The sequence below is a fragment of the Melospiza georgiana genome, chromosome 1, assembly GCF_028018845.1.
Source record: "Melospiza georgiana isolate bMelGeo1 chromosome 1, bMelGeo1.pri, whole genome shotgun sequence".
Lineage (NCBI taxonomy): Eukaryota > Metazoa > Chordata > Aves > Passeriformes > Passerellidae > Melospiza > Melospiza georgiana.
In genome coordinates, this window is record NC_080430.1 from 6,941,853 (window position 1) to 6,962,354 (window position 20,502).

The 20,502-nt window shown below is 44.2% G+C and overlaps 1 protein-coding gene across 2 annotated transcripts in view; it reads right to left on the reverse strand.

Annotated features, from left to right (window-relative positions):
• The window catches only part of PRKAG2 (protein kinase AMP-activated non-catalytic subunit gamma 2), a 224,327-nt gene that overhangs the window by 171,036 nt on the left and 32,789 nt on the right, over nucleotides 1–20,502 (reverse strand). Inside the window, exon 1 of one of the 2 annotated variants that reach the window (XM_058038167.1) lies at nucleotides 71–233. The exons of the other annotated variant lie outside the window; for it this stretch is intronic. Coding sequence (XP_057894150.1) covers nucleotides 71–151 — 81 coding nt within the window. The 5' untranslated portion in view covers nucleotides 152–233. Of the gene's footprint in view, nucleotides 1–70; nucleotides 234–20,502 lie in introns of those variants that run through there. 2 annotated transcript variants of the gene reach the window in all.

A 20,502-nucleotide genomic window follows, 5' to 3' on the forward strand; every position in this document is an offset into this window, starting at 1 on the left:
ATCAATTTAATAATAAAAATAATCAAATCCAGAGAAACCCAGGGACAGCCGAACCCCGGCTCTGACTTACAGCTCTGAAAAATCCTGCAGTCTGGCTGGAAACGTCCATCGAAGAACTGCATTGAAAGCTTTTCCCTAAAGGCAAGCGCATTTAAACATCTCGGGCTCTGCTACTGGAGTCGATGCTGCAACAGATGGGGCTCGGGGCTGGGTGTGTTGGTGCCTCCCATCGCGGCGGGCGCGGGGATGGCAGCGCCGCCGGAGCCACCGCAGCGCGGGGAGGGCGGGCGGGCTCTGCCCCTCGGGCTCCGCGCCAGCACCGGCCAGGGTCGGTGCCCTGTCCGCGGAACCGGCCCTGGGCTCGGCCATCACGGCCAGGTTCGGTGCCCTGTCCGCGGAACCGGCCCTGGGCTCGGCCATCACGGCCAGGGTCGGTGCCCTGTCTGCGGAACCGGCCCTGGGCTCGGCCATCACGGCCAGGGTCGGTGCCCTGCCTGCGGAACCGGCCCTGGGCTCGGACATCACGGCCAGGTTCGGTTCCCGCCTGCAGAACCGGACAGGGGCTCGGGCATCACGGCCAGCCCCGCCTGCAGAACCGGCCATAGGCTTGGGCATCACGGCCAGGTTCTCTTCCCGCCCGCAGAACCGGCCCTGGGCTCGGATAGAACCCCAGGCATCGCGGCCAGGTTTGTTTCCCCGCCTGCAGAACCGGCCCTGGGCTCGGATAGAACCCCAGGCATCGCAGCCAGGTTTGTTTCCCCGCCTGCAGAACCGGCCCTGGGCTCGGATAGAACCCCAGGCATCGCGGCCAGGTTTGTTTCCCCGCCTGCAGAACCGGCCATTGGCTCGGCCGGGGCTCGAAGGTCATTTAGCAGCGTTTTTGGGTGCAGGATGCTCAGGGGGGCACAGGGGAAGTCGAAGGGTTCGAATAACTGCAGGGGGTTTTAATGTGATCTGAAGGGGAGGGGGGGGAAGAAAAAAGATCCCGTTTTCAATAGCAGAAGTTTCAGATGACTGAGGCTGCATCTGCATCAGTGTCGAATACCTTGGGGAAGGCAGCACAGAGCAGCAAATGCATTTTCAAGGCTGGAGTCTCTGCTGCTCCATAGCAGCCTTATTCCCCACTTAACCACAGCCCCACTTTTTAGTTGCACAAAAGTCACTTTATTTCTCTGGGCTTCAGTTTTCCTATCTGCAGCATGAACAGGGGATGACTTGGCTAACTTTTTAATTTATTATAAAGACCTCACTGGGAAAATAAAGTGCCTGAGCACAAAGTATAACCATCAAAAGTATCACAATCCAAAAAAGATAATAGTTATTTTGAAAGGGCACCACATGAACAAGTGCTTAGCAGAGCAATGCAAACTCTCCCAGTAGGAGCTGAGGGATGGTGGGGATTTGAATTTCCTTCTTCATCAAGCTAAATTCCTCCTTTATAACCCCATTCAGCTTTGATTACTCCACCAACCAGGCTCACAGTGCCCTTCACTGGCAGTGATGAAATTGTTCCCCAGACCACGGCGACACATCCTTGGCCAAGATGCTGTCGAAGGCTGGCTCAGATGAGGACACCTCTGCTAGAACAAAGCAAAAGAAGGCAAAAGGCAGAAAGGTCATCCCTGCAGCTTCCAATATTTGAACAGAGGCATCAAAACATCATGACACCTCCCTGGAGAAACAAGTGGCCAGATCTTGAGCCACAGAGCATTGCCAGTCCTTTCTTGGTCATCTCAAAATACCATTTGTGAAGATCTGTTGAAAAACTCCTTAAGAGGGAGGATTTACTTTAATTAATGACTCCAGGTCACTAAACCACCAGATCAGTGGAGTGGACTTGGCTCACACATCACTCTCAGTCTATTCATCCCATTCACCAGATGTTGCTACACCGTTTTGCAAGAGGATGCAGCCAACATCACCCTTAATTCTGCTGCATCAAATAATAAACCCCACTGAGGCTGGGCAGTACTTCAGCAGCAAAAGGATGAGGTCCAGGTGACACCCCTCATGTGCCAGGCAGACAGCACATCCTAGGAACCATCCACTGCTCTCTCCTCCTTCAGTGTGCTAAGTGCCTCTGATAACACAAGCCCCTTGGGAGCAAAAAAGCTGAAAATGGTACAGAGTGTTCACTCACAAATGGCAGCTATTACTTGAATCCTCTCATGACAAGATCACTGGCAGCACTTTTTAACAGAAACATGCACAAATATTTGGTGTTCAGAAGATTTGTCCCCAGCTAAATTAATATTTTATGCATGCAGAATGTACAAATAGTTTAGGAAAATAAACAAGTTTCCTCTTAAATGCTGTCTAAGGGGTACAAGAGAAACCAGTCAACCAGCTGGAGCAAGCAAAACACATTTTGTCTTTCCTCTTTGAGCTGTAGGAAAAAGGAAGGAATCTGTGGCTGACCTAGAGAGAGTAAAAGGGGAGATTGGATTCATAGTGGAATAAAAAGGGCTCTCCTGCAAAGCACAGTTCAGATCAAATGCTTCTCTGTATAGGTAACTTCTAAGGATTATTCAGATTAGCAATCAGATCAAATAAGAAGGGGCATTAGCCAGGGAAATGTCCCACATCCCTAAATCATCCCCTTTAAATCACTCACAGGCTCAGTTCCATGTACCCAAAGCCAAGAATCATCCAGACCTATAAAGTGTTTAAAGAAAAAAATATCTTAAAAAATGCTTTTTGGTCTCAAAGTCTGATTGGCACAAGTTCCACCTCAAAAACATGCCTTTTCCTCCCCCACCTTTGGATGAGGAGTGTGAAACAGATTGCACAACTACATCTCAGATAGGCAGAACAGTTAATGGTTTAGATACCATTTCATAAATATTTGCTGAACTAGTTTTTGGATTCTGTCCAGTTTCTGACAACCATTAAAAACATTGAATAATTTGCCATTTTCTTTCACCCTTCTGGGGTGAAAAATAGGCGGAGAGATTTTATTGCTGTAATTTCTTACCATTATTTGATGACTACTTGTATTTATGTTGATGTCTCCTGCCAAAGAAGCCCAAGTGATTCTTGAATCCACAGGCCTGAGTTTTCCAAATCACATTTATGTAAATATTTATATGTTTATTAAATATTCCCATACTGAATACCTGGGCTAATATGTGGCTGCATAAGCAAGTGATGAAGATCTGAGAGAAACCAACCAATTTCTGAATTGTTTCACATTGAGTTTCAAGTGCCTGTGCTCTATCAGAGATGCTGAGGCTCAGTGAGTAAGAGCAGCAGTGAGTTAAGCACATCATCTAGCACAGGATGGTGCAATATGGGAAATCACACAAATCAAGTCACTTGATGATGTTTTCAACCACACTTTACTGACAAGTTCTAGGAGTCTCTGTGAACAGGGATCCTAAGCTTCAGCCATTTCCTTGCTTCCTTTCATATTAAGGATAATTCAGGAGGTTCCAGAAAATGCTTTATATAATCAATTTTCCATGACACTAGATTTTTCAGATGTTTTCAGTTTTTTTCCTCCCAATATTACAGTCCTTACATCTCAAACTCAGCAGTCTTTATTCATTTTATGTTTCTTTAAAAAAAAAAAGTTCCTTTTAGAGCACTTCTAGATCACTCACGTATTTGGACTGACTGTAGAATTCTCACACTTTACAAGTCAGTAACACTGGAGGGAAAACAAATCACCAAAACCTGCTTGTGGTTTGGACTGTGAATTACACACTCACCTATGGCCCAAAGACCAAACTCTGAGCAAAGCAGATTTATGACTGTCACATTTTCACCAGAATAAAGCTACAGAATTCCCTGTCCAACTGAAACAGGCATTGTTGTACTGGTTTATTTTTCCATTTGAAGAGTTAGGTTTTTAAAAATTCAGAGCCAGACCCCTCAACCATCTTCAGATTTGACTGCACATAATTCCTGCACAATTTCCTTGAACTGTTCCAAAACACCAACTCAATTTCATCCTTTTAGTCCAAGTAAAAGCCTAAAGTATCATAAATTTCTATCTGGCAGTACAGCAACCTTCCACAATTTCCCAGAGGAGACAGAAAATGTCTGGCTATTGGTTGTTGTTATTTATATTCCATAATTTTCCACAAAGATATGGTGGGTTTGTAAGTACTACATAAATTAGATGAGTTCATGGGGCCAGCTTCCATTATAGTTTCCTTTTTCTTATGAGGCAAACAGTGCCTTGAAATCAATGGAGCTTCTGTCTGTGAAGATATCGCTTCAGAACTCAGCAGATACAGCAATTATTGAAGTGCATGGTGAGCCAGAGCTCTGCAGGGCAGGGCAGGGCTTTTGTCTACTGTGTAATTAAGAAAGATTTTTCATATTTTTTACTGCCAACACAACCATCATATTCATGGTAGCCCTATCCCCACTCCTACTGAGCACGAGCAGCAACCAAAAGAAACGTGCAACACAGATGTGGAGCCTCCAGCCAAGAAGCCAAAGCACCTGGGCAATGCTCAGATGAGAGAAGCAAGTCCTTGAAGGGCAGGGAAAGCCACAGCAGCAGCTGGGACACCAAGGGGAAGATGAAGTGGGGAGAAAAAAATCCTAAACTGCACCATAACACACCAGCTCTTAGTAGAACAGTTAAAGTAGTCTTTCAAGTGTTGATGTTGGGCAAAGGGCAGCTGTGATCTGCAGGAGTTGGAAAAGGGAGTACAAAAAAAACCCCAAAACATTTAGCCCCAAGACTAAGAGGTAGGGATGAACTGCAGAGCCCACCCCACCCAAATCAGGCAAAACTGCAATGCAGGGTGATGGAGATGGTACAAAATGGAAAGAGAGAGGAGCAGAGAAAAATATCCCATGACAAACAAAATCCACAGTTTACTCCTTTTTTCATCTCAAACACGATTTTTTCCTTGCAATTTTTCAGCATGATCTACCAAGCAATGAACCAAGGAGCTGGGATTCCTGACTCACTGCTGACAAGCCAGAAGGAGAACATCCATGTGAGAAACACCAAACCCCAGTGAGAAATCACCCGTCTCTCCTGGGGGAGGGAGCACCCTGCCAGCCTGCAATGAGGATGGATCACACTGCACCAGGCATGCCTCAGCCAGCTTGGGTATCAAAAGCTGATAGCTGCCTTCTCAAATCTTCTTCTTTAGCAGAGAGGTTTTTCTTTACAGATAATTTTTTTTTTTTTTTTTTTTTTTTTTTTTTTTTTTTTTTTTACAGAGGGGTTTTTCCCTCTATATTTGCATATATAGCCAGATGCAAATGACATTGAAATGATGAGGTGTTCATACAAAGGCAATACTGGAGGCTGCACAACAGCAGCCTTTTGCCTGCTGCACATGGACCCCGCTGCCCTTCCCACCTGTCTGAATCTCACAGGTGGATGGATGGAGCCTCTTTCCCACATCATGGTGGGAGGAAGGGGTGGAGACACTTCTGGAGAGGTGCCAGGGCAGAGCTGGGCTGTGTCTGGGGTCAGTGGAGGTCTCTGGGTGCCTGGGGAGAATTACAGAGTCTGAGCTAGGACACAATGTTCAATAACTCAGGGAGTGAAGGACCAAGAATTTGAATTATAATCTTCTGTGGTGTGGGTGAAACCCCTCAGAGATGTCCTGGTCTATGAGGATGAATAAACCAGAGAGCAAAATTACTGTCAGGAACTTGGTGGTGCCTCTGTGGTGCCTCATTCAGCTGTGCTTGAGGCATTTGGGGGGGCTGCCACACTGGTATCAGTGATGGTCTGGGAGGTTTTGAATCAGTAGCAATTGGTGATTCAGGATGAGCAGATTTAAACACTGGGGACTGGCTCAGAGCCCCCATTGCCCTTGTTCTCTACAAAGGCATTGCATTTTAAAAGTTTTGAAGGACACAGGATGGGTCTTACCTTGCTTCTACTGTATCCCTTAAGAGCTTGGATGAGAAACCCCTTTTGTGGGCCAGAAACAGTCCCACAAGACAATAGGAGAATGATACTGCACCATTTAGAATGGGAGAAAACCACAGGGAAATAGGATCTGGTGATTTATGGGTAAGAACTCCAACCAGTGGCTTCATTTTATATCTGTATGCAAAGGTTATTGGGATCTATAAAAATGTGAATTCTGCAATATGGCTTTTAGCTTCACTGGTCCCAGAGTGGGATCTCTGAGGAGCAGCACTTCCATGAGGACACAGCAGTGGCCACATGGATCAGTGGAGATGTCCCAGCTCTGCTGCTGCCTCCTTGATCTCTCTGCCTTTGGCAACACACACTGCTCCTGGGGCTGTGGCAGCAACAGGGATAGGGCTGTCAGTGCCAAAAATCCAGGGGAACAGAGGGAAAAATGAGGCAGGAAGGAGAAAAAGGTGATGACAATGAGCTGCACATAAACCCAGGCAAACTTGAGCAATCTGTAACATTTTAAGACTGGCTTAGAGATTGTGGTGGAGAACATGCAATGCTACAGCACATCTGCAGCTCTCAGGGGAGCACTAATTATTTACCCAAAAGAAAACATCCCACTGCAATAACATCACAGGACACCCATCCAGGAATTAAGATGCTCTTGCACGCTCACAGCAAGTTTTATTTTCTTTGAACTCCATGGCTTAGGTTTGACTGCTGTGGTGGATATTGAGTTATTTCATTGAAGCTGTCCCCATGCCTGCAGGGCCCAGGTGAGTTACCCACGTCCTCACATCTTTGAACAGCCTGGCTAGGGACAATTTGTTCTTCAGGTCAGGGATTCTGGGCTTTCTAAGGCACTCTGTGCACGTAGCAGCTTTCCTCTATGAAGGTTTTACCTTTTGTATGTGTGCAATAAATAGTAACCATTAACTCTGAATTGAGGCAAGGACCCACCTAGAAAAGGATAAAGTGGCTGCCTACACACAGGAATGAACAGTTAAAATATCATCAAAGGTTTAGAAGCTGAAGTACAAAGATCTCTGCTTGTATCAACTGGCTGTTAGAAAGAAAAAAAGGAGGTAAGAGCACCTTGCAGCATTTAAAGTAGGTCAGCACTGCCAGAAAAGAAATACTTTTAAATACATTGTGATGCAGAAACCTGACACAGAGTTACAAATTCACCAGAAAGAACTTGTCAGCTTAACAAAAATAGAAATAAATGAGTTTATCCATTCAATTTAATGTAGAGACATGCAGCAGTTGGGGCTGATGAAATGGTTACAAGCCACATCAACACTTGCAGACTGGCATGAACTCCCTGGGAACAGTCACATCCACAGTATTATGCTGGATCCCACTGGAATGAGCAGTGAGACTTTCAGCCTGTAACTAGAGATGATCTCAGGGATTTCTGGAATACAGATGGATCTGGAAGAGAGATTTCCCTGAGAGCTGCTTCACCCACTCACTCCCACAGCATTGGGGGCTGCCCAGCTCTCAGGAAGGTGCTCCTCAAGGCTGGTGTCAGAGCAGACACAGCACACAGGGCTGGTGCCAGAGCAGACAGACACAGTGTTATGGTTTGACACTGGCACAAGGCCAAATGCCCCCATGAAAATACACTTTCTCTGGTGTCTTCTGTGAGATGTGACCAGGAATAAGCAAAGCAGGCTCCAGCTTAAGGAAAAAGGAAAAAAACTTTATTAACTAAACTACAAAAACTAAACTACAAAGGAAAAGAAAAAAAAACCACAAGGAAAATTAAAACTACACAGAACCACTTCCCCCTCCTCCTCCTACCAGATCCCCAGTACATTTACATTTCCCAAAATTATCCACACTCGGTCTGGCACTACCCTTTAGAAAACCAAATCTTCAGCTCATGAAGAGTAGACGGAGTCCTTCCTTGTACCACGGACTTCTTGTCACAATTAGCACCGCCCGGAGTCCTGCTATCTCGTGACATCTCCTTTCCATGCCAAGGTGCTCTCACCACCAGGCATGGGATGGGGCAGAGGCCTGCTTTCAGGGTGGGCCTTTTTAAGGATGCCTCGTCTCGTTCCAAGCAGAGCACAGTCTCATCTCTGGGACCTTTGTCCCCCCCATTTCTTCTACACCCCCTGGGGCCGAGGGGTCTCAACACCAAACTCTCCTGGCTCCGAGCCTCCGCTTCCCCCTGCAATGCAGCCTCTGTATCACCAGGAGACAGTCCATGGCTACACAAAAGAGTCCAGCAAAATTACCACTCCATCTTCCTCCATTCCTTCAACATCTCTCTTTCTCTTTGCCAGACCCCCTTACTGGCCTATTTCTTCCTTCATCTTCCACCCTTATCCCTTTCCTAGGAAAGGTAATGTTCCGTGAAGTTCTCACTATCCACAAGGGTTAAAGGCTCTCCCAGGCCGCTGGGCTGCTAGCTGCCCCCCCCTTCTCCTCCCAGCCGTGGTGCCGGCACATGATGTCAAGTTTCAAGGTAACAATTCCAGCACAGGCTGCATCTCTCCGTCTCCAAAAAGGGAGGAGGGGGAATAAACAGGTTGCTCGATGCTCCCCTGCCCTTCCACCGAATCCGGGCCTACCGTAGATGGGCCACGTGGCTCTCCCCTCCCCCAGCCCAGCAGCAACTGGGCCGGGGGAGAGACCCAACTCCTTCCTGCTGGAAATCCCAAGAGGGCTCTGAAGGACAAGAGCCCTGCTTTTAACTCCTTGGGTTTGTGGTCTCAAGAGGCGGATCCAATGCCCCACTGGTCAAACCAGGTGCTCATCTTAAAATCCGAACACCCATTGGTGACCACAGCAAAAACAACATATCCCAGATGTCCCATTTCCGGTCAAGCCACGACACACAGCACACAGGGCTGGGGTCGGAGCAGACAGACACAGCACACAGGGCTGGGGTCACAGCAGACACAGCACTCAGGGCTGGTGTCAGAGCAGACACAGCACACAGGGCTGGGGTCAGAGCAGACACAGCACACAGGGCTGGTGCCAGAGCAGACACAGCACACAGGCCTGGGGTCAGAGCAGACACAGCACACAGGGCTGGTGGTGCTGCAGCTCAGGGACCCTCCCAGCAGAGCCACATCCCTTCCCAAAAGGATGCAAAATGCTCAGAGGCAAAGCCCCCCCTGCTCCTTTGTGGCACCCACCAGCACAGTGGAGCCCTGTGGTGATGAGCTCTGAAATAGATGCCATCCATGATAAAAGTCCAGTGTTTATTTAACTGCCAGAGGCAGTTCTGGATATAGGATGCACCCAGTGAGAGTGAAGTTATTTTAAGATCAAAGATTTGATCACCACCACAGGGACTTATTTACAAAAAAAACCCCAAAAACAAAACCAAAAGCAAAAACAAAATACCAACCAACCAACCAAAAAGCCCCATGTAAGAGCATATTTAGGTTTTACTTCCCAATTTGGTAATGTAAATAATAACTTAAAATAATCTACCCACACCGGAAAGAGAAGTGTGCTCTCGAAGTCTCTCACCACAGACAACAGCACTTTAAAGACATCCTGGACACAAAATTTGCCTGAAGAAAAGTGAATTCAGTTTGATTTTAAAGAACTCAACTAATAAAGAGCCAACAAAATTTTAAAAAATCAAATACAAAGTCAAATGATCACATCAGAAGAAACACTTATGTCAATTTCTGCAGTATTCTGGTTTTAATTTGGTTTTTTTGTTTTCTTGGGTTGAGTTTTTTAAAGGTAAGACAAGCTGCACACAAAGCAATCACTAAGGCATGTATATAAAACAGACATTTTTCACTTAAGAAGTTCATGAAATAATTTAAAAGGGGAAGTCTTTTAAAGGCTGTAACCTTTATATCTCACTAAAAAAAGGGTGTAAACTGCCACTAAATTAATTTTACTCGTACTGTGACTCTGGTTAATAAGAGTGATAATGTGTGTGAATATATGTACATCTATCTGAGAAAATACACACACATACAGATATATAAATACAAACACAGGCATAAAAACCACTGTTGCAGGTGAATATTTTTATTTCTTCCCCCATTCCACGGCCTCCCTGTTACATCCACAATTTAAATGATGAAGGATGACTTTGTGGTTGAGGTTGGCAGGGTACCCACATTCTATTCCCAGCAGACAAATTCCAGCAAGCCCTGAAGGCTGATGGGTCTTTTCTCTCAATCATAGATTGACTAGATTTGTTTAGGAAAAGTTTAGGGGTTTTTTTAATGCTTCCAGCATTTTGTAGAACTGGAAGAAAAAACAATGATTATTTTTAAACTTTGTACATTTGACACAATATTGACCTAAACACACAAATAATATGGCAGCAACAACTACAACCTAACACAAAGCACCACTTGTTTGATTCCTCACACTGCAGTTGTCCTCCACAGACATTTGGGCTTCCAAACCTGCCCCAAACACCCCAGATTACACTGGGGGTAGAAGCCCTAAACCTGTTTGGGGAGATTCTATGAATTATGCTGAAAAAATACTGAAGATTGCAATCAGAACATTGAATATGTCATATCGATTTAAAAGATCAACCAATTTTCTCCAAGGCATAGCAAAGCCCAAGTTGGAAAAGACCTCAAAAGATCATCCAGACCAACCTTTCATGGAAAGGGAGCCCAGATGAGATTATCTAGCACCCTGCCCAGTCACATCTTGAAAACTTCCTGGAAAGAGCAATTCCATAGCTCAAATACCACATTTATACAGTGTTTGTTTTGATCACTATGTTATAGTGCTGCACTGGGTAACAAAGTCCAAAGGTTTTTGAGCTGCCAGAAATCCCCCTGTGAGTGCCCAGCCACCCCTCCTGCTGTCAGCACCAGAGCAGCTCCTGAACAGGAACACATCCCGTAAACAGCAGGATCATCTGTTTTGAGGGTTGCAGACTGAAATCTTGTTTCTTGGCAACATTCAGTAATTCAAAGCACATTCTTATGTGTTTCATAAAATGCCTTTTTCTTCCTTTTGTAGTGCTTTTGAGCCTCTACACATTTTCCAGTGAGAGCAGGGCTGGTGGACATGGTCCCAGTCCCAATTTCTGAGTTGACTCCCACATGGACCTGGGCAAAATTGTGCTAATTTATTAGCACAATTTTATCTATTATCTATTAATACTTCCACTGATTTATCAGCAAGAACCAATCTTCCACACCAGGTGGTGCAGCCACATTTGCAAAATGCAGGAGTATCAGTTCAGAACAAGCAGGTACAACCACAACTCTGCTTTATTTATCATGAAAAGGAAAAAGCATTACTGGCTGTTCCAAAAACTTTGCTGTTTTCATTTCTCCCCTCCTGGCTGTTCTTTGTTGTTTTTTCAGACTACACTGTATTCAGAGGTGCCACCTTTTAAGAACACACAGGAACAAGTATTGTTCAGTGAAATTCTGATATAAAAATAATAATATGGCATTAAATAAGGAAGCACCAAGAAACCTGAGAAATCATTTGGCTACAACACCAGCATTAAGTGTGAAAAACAGCAGCTTTGGATCTTGATCAACAAACAGCCAGGGGTTGAGGGCTTTGCAAACAACTCCAGGAAGGCTTTCAACCTTGCCCTTGTTGTTGGATACCTCTGTAGAGCTCCTGCCAAAGATAATCCTCCCCAAAAGCCCAGTAATATATTCCAAAAAGAGAATTTTATTTACTTTAGGATATGTTAATTACTATTTGTGTGTGTTATTAGCAGCAATTTCTTAAGAATGCATAAGTTGTCAGCTATTTTGGAAGAAAAAAAGGAGGAAATGCAGCTACAAAATACTTTTGGGTTTACCCTCTCCTAGAACTTGAATGAAAACATTATGAGTGTGGCATAATATACCAGCTACAATGCCCTAAGATAGAATAAACATTTCCATCCACGTACAGCTCAAGATATTTGTTTCTCCAGGACCACTGCCTCTCTTGATTGCAAAGCAGCTTTTGAAAACAGATTTCCCAGTCCCTCAGCTTTCCACTCGAATGCTTCAGAAATATGCCCATTTAACAAGTTGCAGGAGGACCTTGGGGACCTCCTGCTGAAACTCTGACAGCACACAGACATTGTAATAAACTGGCTTCCACCTCAGCTAAAGCTTTTTTACAAAAGGATTTTCCATACAGAATTCATTCCTTGGTGCTCAGAGTCTGATTACCTCTCTTCAGAGCATCAGCAGAGATTTCCACTGAAAGCTTATCAGCAGAGACTGTTTCTGGGAAAGGAGCAAGAGAAATCTAACTTGAACTTTGCAGTGCAGCCTTTCACTGCCATTGGAAGCTACACTGTGAAGTCAGATTTTTGTTTGATACACTGACAACACCTCCAGCATCAGTAGAAAAGGAGCTTATTTGGTTTATTTGCTCTAGGGCAGGAAGAAGGGAAGCAGAAAGCATCTGGAAGAAGAAATGAAACCCTTACAAACTGCCTGGAAAACACAATTTCAAATGCTAGATTTCAAGGTCAGGGAAGGAAGTGACCACTGACTGGACTATATTTAAATGCACTGTGAAGCTCCATACTGTGCTTATTTTTAGATAAGAATAATAACTATTCCCCTTTCTTCTGTACAAACTTATTCCTAACAGGCATCTTGTCCCAAGAGTCATCCAGGACAAGTCCTTACAATGCCAGGAGCACAGGATGGGGCTATGTGGCTGCCTACAGGAACAATTCTTTTTCCTACCACCAAAGAGATAGCAGCAGTGCATTTCTATGATGGAGTTTCCTTCCCCAGGTCCAAGTCCAACATCTACTCCAGTCAGTGATGATCCAGGTGTTGTGTCAGACTCCAGATTACATCCCAGCTGAAAGGAAGTCCAGCCAGTATCCCTCAAAATGTCTTTGCCTTACCCTGTGATCTTCCAAGGCAGAGCTTGCCCAGCACCAGCACCATCCACTAGCTAATGGTTAATCTTTTCCTTCCTTCCTTCCTTCCTTCCTTCCTTCCTTCCTTCCTTCCTTCCTTCCTTCCTTCCTTCCTTCCTTCCTTCCTTCCTTCCTTCCTTCCTTCCTTCCTTCCTTCCTTCCTTCCTTCCTTCCTTCCTTCCTTCCTTCCTTCCTTCCTTCCTTCCTTCCTTCCTTCCTTCCTTCCTTCCTTCCTTCCTTCCTTCCTTCCTTCCTTCCTTCCTTCCTTCCTTCCTTCCTTCCTTCCTTCCTTCCTTCCTTCCTTCCTTCCTTCCTTCCTTCCTTCCTTCCCTCCCTCCCTCCTTCCCTCCTTCCCTCCTTCCCTCCTTCCCTCCCTCCTTCCCTCCTTCCCTCCTTCCCTCCTTCCTTCCCTCCTTCCCTCCCTCCTTCCCTCCATGTGAAAGTGCTTTCTGTGGGTGGCTTTCATCTTTTTCTGTGTGGTTCCATTTCCAGGGCCACTTCAGAAGATTACCTAACAAATCCTTCCTGCTGGGAAAGTAAATTTCAGAAAAACAAACTGGTAGCAGTCTTGCAGCCCCTTTCCTGCAGCACATCATGGTGGTGGATTTTGGTTTCAGTGACCCTCTGCTGAAGCTGTGCTGTGCTCTGGACTGTAGTGGATCCCTGCCTATGGGGTGTAATGAATGTTCTGCAGATCCTTGTAGCATGAAACCTTTGGGGATGGCAACTGCCAAAGCTGACAGAGGAGCACCTTTTGGAAAGAACTGGCATCAGCCATGGAACAAAAAGCAAACACGGCACTTCAGGGATGTATGTCCAAGTTTCTGTCTCTCACAAACATCCCTGCACATACCCCATCAACATGCTCATGGCAACCAGTGCCACTGCACACAGAATTTTTGAGACATTCATTTTGTTGTCCTAAGCAACCACCAGATCAGCTTGTTCCTCCAGATGTAACCACAAACATCCAGCAGATTAAACTAAGCTCTCTGGCCAATTTCATGTCTTTTTTTTTTTTTTTTCATTGTGGAAATGAAGTAACAGGACAATGCAGAGCAGTCCATATTGATCTTATCCCACTACTAAATTTCTTCAGTTTATGAAAATCACTAAGAGGTATTTTCTGTGTCAGCTACTCAGAAAGCTGTACAGCCAGTCAGTGCCTCTAATACATTACAAAAAAGTCATAGGCTTGATGTATGGTTCAGCTACAGCCACATGCTCAAAACAAGGATTGCATCTGAATCTAGTATTTTGCAACTGCTATTTTAACAACCTGTTTTAAGTTGCCTTCAAGTCTTGCCAAACTGTAATGAGAAAGAGCAGAAATTTTCCAAACCAGCGTCTGCCCAAGGAGGAACTATCTGAGAAAACTTCAGCCAAAATATTTAAGCCATTCCTAAAAAATGTTGCAGAGACTATTTCTTTTTAGAAACAATTTTCTGGTGAATTTTAGAGGGAGATTTCTAGCTCCTCCTTGGGTTGGGTTTAAGAGTTATGGCTTGGCAGGACAGACTGCATAAGGCAAATATTTCTGTTCTCTATACAAAAATGTACCTAAATTAAACTATTTTATACAGGGATGCTTACATTGGACAAGCACGGGAAGCAGTGGGACTGAAAAACTGAGCCCCTTCAAACAGGAGAGTAAAAATGTGGGAGATAATGTGGCCAGACCAACAAGTAAGCAGCTGTGGTACCTGAGAATTTCTCAAAAGGAGCAAGGGACTGAGAGGTAGAGCACAGAATCTCATACTTGCTGGACAAGGAGACTGAAACTGAGTTCAGACATCCACAGAATGGAAGTTGGGATCAAGAAGCAGACATGAGGCAGGGACAGGGCAAAGTGGCTGAAGGCAGAGGGTGTGAGTGACACAGCTTTACTGGGAATGGGCAAAAGAGACTTCACTTCCTGTCCACCTGCAGAAGATGAAACAGAATCAATTCCTCCTGAAGAAAGCAACAGGACTGGGTAATTTGACATTGTGAGCAGGAGCCAACTAAGACTGAGACACCTAAATTCAGGTGTTTCACCACAAATGCCTCCATATAACCGAGTGTTTGAACTCCCAGGATAGAAGATGTGAAGGGGGTCGTTCAGTGGCTGAAATAGAGGTCCTTATTGCCATCTGAGACAACATGGGTGAGGGCACAAGGCTGACATCTGCCACAGCATCCACATGGGGCCTGCACTCCATGGGAAAACACCAATTTGCCTGGAGTCCTGTGGCAGAAAACATGTCACTGTTTGTGTCTGATATATCCTCTCCAGAGAGGGCACAGCAGCAGCATCCCAGCGTCAATGAGGAAAGCTAAGGTCTGGCAGGGTACCTTAGCACAGCCCCAGTGGCAGCTTAAAGGCTGATAAATGGGCATCCTGATGGATCTGCAGAAAAGAACTGAAGTTGGACAAGCTTCATGTGTCCAAATGTTTCTCAGCTTTTGAGGCACTGACTTTGTAATCTTACCAATATTCTTTCAACTTTTCTTGCATATTTTTATAAAAAGGCCTTATATATGAATTTGGACTGGGGTAGCCAGAGGCATCTGATGAAATTCAAACAAGTCTTCTTTGATTTGTGATAGTCCATAAAACAGCACTAGGCATACATAATGCACAGCATGTTCTCTACAGATTGGTACCTTTGCCAACTAAAGCAACCCCAGAGATGGTTTTCTTAACCACTAAAGACAAATATGCTTAAACAAATGGTTTATGAAATCCAATAGCAAGGCACTGAGAGCAAGGCCAGTCTAGTTTGATTTCTCTGCCTCCTGTTTATCTCTCCTTGAGGAATTCAAACTGAGAAGTCCTTGTGTAACTTGTAAAGACCAAAGAGGAAGCTGAAAGCCCTGTGAAAAAGTTCGTGAAGACAACAACTGGAAACAGAGCCATGCTTTGCACTGTGTTAATCATGAACAGTTTGTGTTTGAAATCTCAAACACGAGCTCGAGCAGTTCAGGCCCCAAACCTGATGCGGATATTTGGCAATCACCAACCTGTGTGCAAAAGAATAAAGAAAACCCTGCTCTTTGTCCTGCTGCTAGAGCTGTTTACTTTCTGGCGTGAGTTTGCAGTTCCTGAGATCTTAGAATAAGTTCTGTAACCGCAGAGCTGCAAAAGTTTGAGAACTGTACCAGACCTTGGGCCAGTAGTTCAACAAACAACTACAAAAGAAGAGTTCAGATCTTCAAAGAGAAAGAGGAAGGAAATCAGCTGTCAGCTAACTAAAAAAAAAAAAAAAAAATGCAGATGATTTATTGCTTACCAGTTTACCTGAGAAAAAATCCCAACCACCACGAGCCCGTGAGACACTGAACACATAATGTTTAAATTTCTCATTTAAAAAAAATGGCCACAGAAAGAAAACTGTAAGTACAAATTAACTTCCTTGGGAAAGCAGCATCAGTGTGGGCAGTAAAGGAGTTGTTGAAGTGGAACAATGTGGCAAACATGACATTGATTGGATTTAAGGCTCTAATCACTTTCCCTTGCACACGAGTCTCATATCTGTTGTTAACTTTAATGAGACTTGTGTGCCAAGCCTGCAAGGAGAATTGGTCCTTAACTCTCCTTGCTGCCAAACTGTTTCATTAGGAAGTATTTCCACGTCTTCCTGTTGAAGTTTCAGTCGGCAGTGCCGACACAGACGCAGAGCTGGTGACCAGGAATTCTCTCAGATCTGGGAGCTGTGGTAAAAGAAGGGCTTGGGCAGATCCAACACTTGTGCCAACCAGTCTAACTAAAGATCTAAAGCTTGTTACCTCCTGCTTGCCCCTGCAGTGACTCTGGAGGAATGACTTTCTCTGCTTTTCTTTCCTTAGTTTCTAAAAAGGAGAAGCATTTGTTGCTATCTCCCTGGTGGAGCTATTTGGAATTAGGACTTGTTTGTAGAACTCTGGGCATGAGAAGTTTTATTTGAATGTTACTCTTTATTAAACCCACCAGCATTTCTCTGAATTCTGATGGCAATCTTTGGCCTACAAATATTGGATGTGATTCCATAGAAATGAATGCCAGGTGAGCAGCTTCACCAAGTTTTGCAGTGGCTTAATGAGTCTGTTTATAGTAATGATCTAATAAACCCAGAGTAATTGAACAACAAGCCACAAATCAGTTGCAGCCTGGAAAATCCTAATTTGAGGCCACTTTCTCCCTCCATCTGCATAATATTTTCAATTTGTTGCTTTTCATTTTAATGCTAATTTACCCAGTGTGTGTCAAAGACCACTTCAGCCTGCTGGCAGCTCAGGAATGGGAGCAGACCCGCAGCTCCTTGGCAGCAGGTGAAGGCCCTTGAAGAGCTGTCCAGATTCACATTTCCCCAGCAGCTGGCAGCTCAGCCAGGCCTCTTTGCTGCAGAGCTTTCCTGGGGGAAATTCCTAGCTTATTTTCAAACTTCTGAATAGCATTGTGGCTTCAGAGTTTCCTTCTGCTCCCAGCACCCTGAGGGTTTGTCTGCTGGGCTGCCTTGGCTCCAGAATTCAGATCTTTTTGGCTTGAAGGTGGCATTATTTAGGAATTACTCAAAAACCTTTTAACCATGTAGGATAAACAAAGAGACCCAAATTACCACTTTAAGATGTTGAGGTACTACAGGCAGGTAGGATGTTTTTCCAGGAGTTGTTCTCAGTTGCTATAGCTGATACAAATATTCCTTTAGTTTTATGTAATACTTTTTGTGGTCAAAAATATTCATGAATATCATTAGGGAAACATGACCTGTGGAGTTTGCTGTTGTTGGCAATGCAATACAGACTCTGGATTGCTATTGATATTAATATATGATATTTGTTAGCAAACAGTATTTGTGCTGTGGGTCATTTTGGGCTTTCTTGGCTCCTTCACTAGCAAAGCTCAATGTCATTTGGGATAACATTAAACTGAATTCTCTAAATTAAATCTGCGCTCTTTCAAACTGAAAATGCAATTCCTGTGACTTGAGCTGGTGACAGCTCCTCAGCAAAAACATGTATTTTGTTTCTTACTAATTACCATGCTCTAAGATCTCCTAAGGGAAGCATATTGAGTTATATATGGGCTGTCAATCATGTTTGCCTTTGCTCATGCTGCATTCCTACATAGAAAAATAAGCTAAATTATAGATTGTCACTTCCTTCAGTAGCTCTTACAAGAAATGTGCACATCTCAGTTGCTCAACCTCTGGCCAGTAATGATGCCTATAAAGCTTTACATGGGTGTCTGATGTGTTTTTCTCAGGTTGTTTTTGTGGATATGAATGGTAACTTTGGAATTTTGCCTTGTTTTTCTCACATACAACTTCACTGGAGTGTTTGGCTTACTTGAGCCCCTGGAGAACTAAAATTTATCTCATAGGCTTGATCTACATGGCAACAACACTCACACTGAGAGGAGATGTAATCATGCTGGAATATGTGCATTTTAGGATGAGTTTGGGGTAAATTGTATATCCTGTATGTGAAACCAGAGTGTGAGCCTAAGAGATGGGGAACAGATATCTAATGAGGATGATGGCTGATGGGGAACAGATTTCTGATGAAGATGAAGGTTAAAGACTGTGTTTTATATGTGTGTTAGTTGGCCAAGCAAAATTATGAAAAGGCAGAAATAAGAGGAAGCAAAAAAAGTGGCAAATAGAAATGCAGGTAAATGAGTTATTACCAAAAATCAGCAGCTGAATTGACTGCAGTGTATCAACAGTTCAGCTAAACAAAATTAAGTACTCCCAAAAGTTACAGAGTTTAATAAACTGCAGAGCACCATAACCAGATGAAGCTGTTTTTTACATACCCACTGCTGATTAAGGAAAGAATGGCATTGCTGAGATAACTTTGTTTCATATCTGAAAAAATTCCTGTACAATGCTGCTTGGAGACATCTGCTTTTCACTGGGGGTAAAACTATGTGCTTGCAAATGGAGTAACCTAGAAGAGATGTTCCCAAAGTAACAATACAATGCATTAAACAACTGGGAAATAATATTAAAGAAATTAATTTGAAAAATTTAAGAATTATTCGGCACGATTCCTTTTATGAGTTTGTAAGAACCATGATAGATTTATAAACAATTGAAATATGGGAGGGGAGGGAAACAGGAGAGAAGATAAGAAAATCAAAGCAAATTTCTTTGTGTTATATCTTGGGATCTCATTCTTCTCTCTCTTGTTTCCTGTTTTTTAATATTATCTTGTTCCTTCAGTGAAAGCAACAAATAAAGTTTTGGTTAGAAGAAATAGCAACAGAATATCAAAGCCAGTTGTTGAAATACATTAGATGTTAGGAGTTTTGAGATGACACAGTAGCATTATTCTAGTGGCATTATCCAAGGGATGTTGTGGAATTTTTTTCCCCAAGGGAGTCTGTGCACTCCCAGTTAGGGGATCTGGTGTGGAGCTGTGAACATCTTATTGAAATGTTGTACAGCTACAAGGCTGGGCCTAAAAGGCTGAGGTTGCTGAGATGGCTGTGATTTAACCTTTCTCTGTGTGTGACAGAAATCACTTCCCTGAGTGTGGGGAAGGTCATTTCAGTGCTCAGTGTGAGAGCCTGGGCTGTGTCTGACTCCTGGAGAAGCACCTGGTGCTGCTCAGTGTGCCGGGCTGAGGGACAGGGACTGGGACAGGCTGCTCTTCAGTGCCTCTGTTAAGGTCCACACATCCCAATCTGCTGAAAAAAACCTGTGTCCCCTTGAAGGGGAAAAATTCAGCTTCAACAGGTTAGAGAAAGAAGGAGGCAACACCTAAATATGAAGCAGGGAGCAACTGGCCATTAGCCAGGCTGCTAAAAGGGAGAACTACTCCAGGATGAGTCAGTGACATGAAACTGAAAAAAACCCCAAATGTATCCAAATGGGTACATTAGGAGAGCTGTCAGACAAGCAATTTAGACAATTTTCCCACACCATAAGACTTCTGTGAGTCCAATTTTAGATCTTGTTTGTCCAGAGCATCTTGAAAACGCAGTACTCCAAAGTGGAGCAGTGCAGAGAACCAGAGGATTATTACATGTGGTCTATGTGCTGATAGAACTGGGGTTTCCACACTGGGAAAGAGAAGACAAGAAATAAACATGTAAGTGGTTGGTAAAATAATCCCCATGGTCAGTAAGGCAAGAACAAAGACAAATTAACTTAATTTGCAGGAAGGAAGATTTAGGTGGGACAGCAGGGATCACTTCCTGTCAATAACACCACAAAGTTCAAGAGACAGCCAAGGGATGCTGAAGGAGCTGCTGCTCTGGGAGATGGTAGATCTTTCTAGTAAAAGCTTCTATCAAAAAGAGCTTAGCCAGAGATGGTCTGATAGCTTTGGAGGCTGTATCTCAGTTTTATAGCATCCCACACGTTCCACTTTCATGGAAAGGGATGTCTAGGATAAGGAAAATTGCAGCATTATCTCCTCTTCCCATGTGGATTCAGCAGAGGCAGAGCTTCACCTGAACACCTGTGTGTGCAGGGCCAGGGTGGGACAGTTGGTTGTGGAAGCACCAGCTGCTGCTTTAGCAGCCATTCCCTCTTTTCATTGATCCTGTGGATTTTTGTGACCATCTGCCATCCGTGGCCTCAGTCCAGCCCAGCAGCACTTATCCTGCTTCAATGCCAGATCCTGGGCTGAGGGATCTCCTAGGATCCAGAATGGAAATCCACCTTCCAGAGAGTGTGTCACAACAATGGGGCTGGAGACCTTGGCTTTGATTTCATAAAGGCTGAATCCATTTCAATTGTTTTCTCCCACAACAGACAGTCATGAACTATTTGATGATTCCCAGCAGGAATGAAATACAGTTCTGTAACATCAGATCTGGTTCCCTTCACCCCAC